Below are 7,655 nucleotides of genomic sequence, written 5' to 3'. Positions count from 1 at the left end.
TAAATATTTGGTTTAAAAACATACGTATTTAATGATCAAAATAGAAATTTAAAGAATGTATCACTTTACCATGATGTTACGAGATATTCGCTGAAATGCCGATGTTGGCCGCCAAATGTATTATTTGCTTTCACCGTACCTGAACCAATCATAAAGCAATTGTATTTACCTGTATTACAATCATTTTAAATACAACATACAATACCATACCTTTAATCATGTTTCACTAATGCGAATTTGAATATACATACCTGTCTTCGTTTTATAGAAATAAGAACAGTTATTCGATATGTTTATGGATTTATTTCAGGGTTTCTTTCGCAAACATATGTATGTATCTGAAATATTTGGATTTTTTTTATTATTATTTCATAATATACATTTATTGCAAACAAAATGCAATATAAAATAAATAAAATGTTTCAGTCAAAGTTTTATAAATGTTTTATGGACTCCAATAAATAACATTTACAATGTTCGGTACGAATTTATTGACATTCTCCGATAATAATATAGCGCTGATAGGACTTTGGCATTCACGGATTGATTTTGAATCGCTTACAAATATACACCTTATAGCTAAAGTAGCGCATTGTTTTACAAACAAAGCTCCACAACTTATAGTAGGAAAATGTATGTCAAAATGAGAGTTGTCATTTTCTACGAGATGTAAACAATGTGAAATTTACAAAAAAGTATGTTTTCTAAAAGTTATATTTAAAATGTATTTCTCGAAAAGGTTAAAAATAACCGTTATTGTAAAGTGGCACGACATTGGACATTCGTTGGACTATGTTTTTTAAAGATTCACGACTTGCTTCGTAGGGTGTCCGCAAAGCCAATAGCCGCAGACCACTTTGGTTAGTTATCTCAATGACGAACCATTTCTCAAGGACTTTTAAACAGTTTCGCACTGAATCAGTGGATATACTTTCAGCTGGAAGAGACAGACACAGAACATTAATTTTAAAATGTATGCTTCAACCAAGCGAGTTAGCAGTACTTACAATAGGGGCAATGATTTTTGTTCACTCTGTCTTGTAATTCCTTCATTACGAATTTTATAAATTCACTTTCGAGTATAGAGTTCTTATACAAAATAAACAGTGAGTCGGCAACAATGTAGTATGTCTGAGCAAATGGGGCTAGAACTTCACAAATTGCCTTCTGTTGATTTATTGTATCGCGAACTAGGAAAATATCTGGCTCCTCCGTTTGCTCCAAATTCTCAAAATCGTTAGGCACATCATCATCTTCATCCATATCATTATTTTCTATATAGGAAGCTATGGCTCTAGCCATTCGTACTGTTTCCATGGGGGCATCATTTTGATTGTCGGACTAAAATCATATCAACAATAAGCATTATCCCGAAACGTATATATATATATATATATATTTCACAAAATGTTTCTATGTTGGGTATGTACCAATAGACTTGTTTTTGTATATTAGGTATTTAAATTCGCTTAGAATTTCAGCATATTACTGTTGGCATTATACGATAATGCATATGAAAAGTTTATGTGCAAACAAAGTTCTTGAAGTAATTGTAAACAATTCGTAATTTGTTTATATATGTTTATACAAATTGCCGGCTATTGGTACACCCTCTTTTAAAATAAACAATTATTTACGAACCTGTGCAGTCTTAATAAAACCTTGCATTATCAGTTCATCTAATGCTAGCTCCAACATGTTGGCCAGAACTTGAGTGGGCTTATTGAGTATATATTCGTATCTATAGACTTCACAGTTCTCTAAAGCGGTTTCGATTAGCTTTTTCCGGGAAACACCAGGCTGCTGCTTTTCACTCAATTGGTCTGAGGACGGCAGTAATTTGTGGAACGTAGTCAATACTATCGATTGCAAAGCAAAGTGCGGTGTTATCGTATTGGAGTAATATGCCAATTCAATCCAACTTTCTACTGTCCCCTTCGGTCTTATAATTGTATAGCCATTGTCGTCTTTTGATCGAACAACTAAATTTTCTCCCAACAGGTCCGCGGCATAATTAATAATATGCAAAGATTCACCAGAAAATCCAATATCTTTTCGACCCTTCAGCGTTGTCCGCAGCTCGTCTAAACCATTTGCGATTTCGCTGTCTGTTGCACCATTGCGATATCGCGTGAGCAACAAGAAAGCTAACGCATTAGTGGACATGACAGATGTAGCTACTGCACAATCGTAGACAACTTGTCGTGATATGCTATCGATGAGATTGCGATGTTCCTCACATACAACATCTGTACCGTATAGGGATGAGGTGGATTGATTGTGTTGCAAGGTACGAGCTGAGGGTTTATAGATCCTCATGGAACCATCTTCTTTGGCGATTTTGTTGTACGATTGTACCAATTCCTTGATCGAATAAGGTTCGTTGAAATCAATTCGCATAAGTCCATATTTGGAATTTAAGGCCTAAAAATAGAAGAAAATACGTTAGAATGGTTGTGATGCAAAAATATATTTTTAATGATAATCGTTTTTTAATTTACCTTCCATATGCCTGATATTGCCTTTCCAAAACTCTCTGGGACTTTTTTCTCTCCTTTTTGTTCACGAACAAAATTTCCATCAACGAGTTTTTCATAGTTGACCGACACTGGGACAATAAGAGCGTCTGGTATACTTCCGTCCATAAATGCATTAACAATCACCGACAGAATTCCGCCTTTGGGAAGACACGGTTTTCCAGTTCGAGTACGACCTCCTTCAATGAAGAACTCCACGTTGTGGCCCATTTTTAGAGCGTGTTGCAGATACAAATGCAGTATAGCACGGTACAGTATATCTTTCTTTCCTACCACAGGATCGATTTTTCGCTTAATGAAAAAGGCTCCCAGGCCCCGAAGCAGTTCACCAAAAACAGGAATCTGTAAATTATTACCAGCTGCCACCAAAGGGCTTTTAATATCGTTGTTGTACAAAATGAACGTAACCATAATATAATCTAAATGGCTTCGATGCAACGGCAAGAATATAAGAGGTATGCCCGGAGCCTTTTCCGTGGCTGCTTTCAACATTTCAATCTGCTGAGTATGTGTGACCACACCACTCAGAAAGCAAGGCAACAGCTTGTACAATATCCATGAAGTTAGGGCGAGCAGAAAATTGTTGAGAGTGGAACGCATGTCTTTGAGTATATTGATGGCACGGCGTTCTTGCTTGTTTAGAAACTGCTGATAATCGGCCATGGACTCCTCTAAATAGCTATCTTTGTTTTCACTATTTCTATTGAGATCTTCATTAGAATTCCCCGAGTTCGACTGTTTTTCCTTAAGCATTTGTTCGGCTGCTTGTTTAATGGCTCTTTGGAGAACCGGATCATTTTGTACTAGATTGGACACCTGCAAGGACGACAACAATACAGACAAATTGTATGGACAACCGCGTATACAAACAAATCATTACCTGAGGATAGGAAAACTGTTTACTGCGTGTCGTCTGAGCGATGTACGGGAAGTAGACACCCCAATCGAATATTGAGTTGTATGGCTTTCGACCAGCATGCGGAGTCATGTCCAACATATTCTGGGTACCAATGCCATGAGCCAGTGCATTTTCCCGTTTCGGTTCCTAAAGACAGAGAAACGTTCATTAAACGACAATTGGTTGTGATGTAATAACAGGCCAAAACATCTATAATTAATGCCAATAATTTGGAGGAAATATATACATGACAACCTATCTACATATGTTTGTCGGTTTGTATGCACCCACCTCAAACCAACCACGCGTTCTAATAACAAATTCACTCATCTTGTTGTTGCAAATGTAATCTCAGTGGCTTCAACAAATTGTTGCCCACAACACTACGACAGCGATGGACTAGTTATGTGCCTTCATTTGTTGCAAAATAATTAAATTTCGTGACTTTAAATTAAAAAAGCAAACAAAAGATGCACCGCACATGCATTTTTGCCGCAAATCCGAAATCTGTCAGCCAAAGTCGTTGACAAAGCTTAATATGTCTTCGGCACAACAGCTGTTGGTGTGAGCTTCTGACAAGTATGTCAGTATCGACTTGGTTGTCAACAGACCGGTTCGCATCCGTGTGACGGTAATAGGTGTGTTCGAAAAATATTCCATGACCGAAAACTCAATAATTTGAATAATCATTTAATTGATTTTTTTTGGGTGAAGCAGATGTGTCGATTATGCTCTGGAATAGAGACTATAGATCGAGTGGAGTTTGTAAATATTTTTCAGTGTTTAGGACTTTTACTAGGCACAGATCTGAACGCTCTGTGTATACAAATGATGGATTTGCAACATTGACAGAACATTATTTTTGTTGTAAACTTACACACTAGTTCGTTTTGATGGTTTGAAGGTTGGGAATATATTTTTTCTATTAAATCATTTTTTTATTTTGTTTTCATAACTAATTACTTACTGTTTTAGAACTATTGCGTATAGTCAAAAGAAGTTCATTGCCCATAGTGTTGAATTTTAACAATTGCGATCTATAATTAATTTTCAAGTGAAGATTGGGAAATAAGCTGGCAATTATCGAAGGAGCTCTGAAAAAGAGAAATATTTCATAAAATAATAAAACAATAGCAATTATTAACTATTACAAATTTGTATTCATTGAAAAATAAATATTACGATCGTGAACAATTTTAAGACCATAATAAGGCGTGATTTTTTAAGAGCTATAAGAATGTTTAATAAAAAATTAATGAAACATTACAGCATTGAGAGAGCAATCTTTAAGAGTTTTGGTAAAAAATTATAATCATATTTGTAATACCATATTGTGAAAAAATTGACACTCCATTCATTTTTAGTGACATTTTCCTTATTTAATAAAATTGTATAAATATGTCATATAAACTGAACAACCTGTTGAATATGTTTATATGTAAATATGACACTATAAGACATTACACTACACTACAGATTCTGTTAATTTCGTCAAGTAAGCCTACCTCTTGTTATTGTACCATGTATTTGCAAAACATCACATACACATTCACACATTTTGTACATGACTTGGGCATAACAAGCCATAATGTTTTGTCCCGCATATATCAGCCTGAAAATTGTACATTGGTGTATATAATACATAATTTACGAAATCCACTCGATCTCAAACGTCAATTCCATAGCGTATACGTCCCTTTAGTGGATTCATAAATCTTTTTAGCCAAAGACAAAAATTGAAAAGTCGACAGAGTAAAGGCTAAGCAGAATGCTCGCGTTGAGCCATCCGTTGCGTTATGTGTTATCGAAAATACAACAACCACATAGAAACGATAACACAAACGCTCGAAGTTGATGTGCGCTGCGCTTCGGAGTTAAATATATTTTAACTTTTTGCGTGCGTTAACGCGATAACAAAAAACGAGCTCGCGTTGAGCCATCCGTCGCGTTATTTGTTTGTGTTATCGTTTCCTTGTGGTTGTTGTATTTTCGATAACATATAACGCGACGGATGGCTCAACGCGAGCATTCTGCTTAGCCCTTTAAAAATTTTAAATTCGACTTTTGCATTCGAACTACATCATTCCGATAATTGATGGTATTTATTAACTTAACAGAGCACGCATTTTGATAATAAAATTGAATGATTTGCAACTCTTGTTTGTTTGAAATTTCATTGTTAAATTATAGACAAAACTGAAGATATTTGACAGTAAAACAAACCACGGAACGTGCGTGATAAACAGCTAATCAGCGTTGCCAAAATGATAATAGCTAAAAAAATCGCCTTTACAAGACTGTTTGTTTTCAGTCATTATCCATTATCTACGAATCCATGGTACAATAATATAAGGTAGGTCACATGATGCAATAATAAGGTAATGTATCAAAACAAAAATCTTTGTTTTTGTCTCGAACATCTGTCAAATGTTTCCATAGAATATTTCACATGGTTGGCAACATTGCACATCGAATTTAAGTAGAAATTACGCACTTTGAGACATCAGTTTGAGTTGAATAACAAAAAAACAACTGTAGGTGGTGGCTTCTTCTGCCAAATATAAAATAAATATACGCAACAAGTGTTTGTGTTTATTTGACATTTGTTTCAACCCATAACTAAAACGCGAAAAATGATTGAAAAGGTTTTGGTTTCTTTCCAAAATCCAGTAGGGAATTACTTCCAGACGGACGTGTTAAAAAAAAGTATTATTCATTTCAATTAAATTTGAATATAGTTCAATTTATTTTGAATTTATTCAAAACAATACACACATACACAAAATATGTGTTTTGATTTGATGGAGCCAAGCCACCTTGGGAAACAATTGTAATCAGTTGGTAGCTGTGCTCTACCTTGTAATAATTATACCATGAGTATGTCCAAGGTAGATGTATTAGGTAGTCGCATCGACCCAGTTGATTGTAACATTGAATCTCAAAACAAATTGTTGTAATTTTTAATTCGCCTTAAAAAATTAATTAATTTTTGTAAATAAAATTGAAGTTTCGTGATTTTTTTTTCCAATTTTACTTCGAAAGAACAAAAAATCTAAAAATGAACAGGAATTTTATATGAGGGCTACATCAAAACTGGAAATATTTTCGTGAAAGGTGTTTTATTTTACAAGAAATGATTCAACCAATCGGAACAAAATGTTTGTATACACTACACATCTATGTTAAATGTATGGATTGCCTCAAGAGTTTGTAGTTACAGAATAGGCCTACTGGTCTGTTTCAGTACTCAAAAACTGTTAAAATATTTCCAATATATAATGGGAAAACTCAAAACAGTTACGATTAATTAAATCCGTTTGTATTTTATGTGTCAATATCTTCTGTACGGATTAGCTATATGCCACCAACCGATGTTTTTATGACATTACTGGCCTAAACTCTTGACTGTTCAAATTAACTTTCCTTAATCATTTTGGCAATTAACGAAAATTTTCAATAATGCAACATTAACATCGACCGTGTTTTTGTCTAGAAGTTCGCATTTTGGCTTGCGCAGATGGCATATCACACCAACAACTTGTGGTACTATATATTCGGAATTTGTTCATGTTATTGGTGTGAAGCTGAACAATATACTTTGATAATTTCCGTGTAATTTTCAGAATAATTAAATATAAAAAATGTTTACATATTTGTTTAAACATAAGAAAAATTTTCTAACAATTCGTATCTACAACGCAACAAGCTTTTTTAACTAACAATTAATCGCAGTAAAAATTGCGTTTAATTACTTTCGACATACGTTGGACTTTCTGATCTACAATATATATATATATATATATAGCACAATGAAGACCAAAAATATACTTTATTCAAACGGAATTGAATTTCAGGTTGATAACGGTTGTATGACAAATCATGAATGTCATTAGCCCTATAAGATACTGTCATTAACCATCCATGAAGCCAATCGGCTAACCTAACATTGTGCTGAACGATGTGGACAAGTTCAACACTTTATATTAATCAAATTGAAATATGCGAATTTACATAGCATTGCTAAAAAGTAAACAATTTTTTTTCGCCGAACTGATTGCCAAAACATTCCTAATCGCTAATAAGTAAATTATTATAAAAAGTGAGTCATGTAATTATTTTAGCAGAGCACACCTGTTAACAATTGCAAACTCTTGTACACCGTGTATATTTTCTGTTTTATATCAGTTAATACTTAAGGTTCAATGGTTCAAAAAAAACAA

The 7,655-nt window shown here is 34.1% G+C and overlaps 1 protein-coding gene across 1 annotated transcript; it reads right to left on the bottom strand.

The window, feature by feature from the left end:
• Window positions 1-740: 740 nt before the first annotated feature.
• On the bottom strand, window positions 741-3,762 carry LOC133333375 (glycerol-3-phosphate acyltransferase 1, mitochondrial). The gene is made up of 6 exons (XM_061541691.1): window positions 3,727-3,762; window positions 3,418-3,582; window positions 2,502-3,353; window positions 1,642-2,424; window positions 1,008-1,341; window positions 741-937 (listed from the first exon to the last, which is right to left on the bottom strand). Exons 2-6 carry the CDS (start codon window positions 3,532-3,534, stop codon window positions 741-743), a joined length of 2,283 nt encoding a protein of 760 aa, XP_061397675.1. The 5' UTR covers window positions 3,535-3,582; window positions 3,727-3,762.
• Window positions 3,763-7,655: the final 3,893 nt, after the last annotated feature.

The sequence above is a fragment of the Musca vetustissima genome, unplaced genomic scaffold (assembly GCF_032173495.1).
Source record: "Musca vetustissima isolate MV318-11 ecotype Yass unplaced genomic scaffold, APGP_CSIRO_Mvet_v1 utg6724, whole genome shotgun sequence".
In the NCBI taxonomy this organism is placed as follows: domain Eukaryota; kingdom Metazoa; phylum Arthropoda; class Insecta; order Diptera; family Muscidae; genus Musca; species Musca vetustissima.
The sequence above is the reverse complement of the archived record's forward strand: the minus strand, read 5'-3'. Positions and strand labels throughout refer to the sequence as shown.

Coding starts and splice junctions, on each gene's coding strand:
- LOC133333375 (XM_061541691.1), bottom strand. CDS start 3,534: ATGTTGGACATGACTCCGCATGCTGGTCGAAAGCCATACAACTCAATA. Junction 1,342..1,641: donor GTTTTATTAAGACTGCACAG/GTTCGTAAATAA, acceptor ATATGATTTTAG/TCCGACAATCAAAATGATGC. Junction 938..1,007: donor CAAAAATCATTGCCCCTATT/GTAAGTACTGCT, acceptor TGTCTCTTCCAG/CTGAAAGTATATCCACTGAT.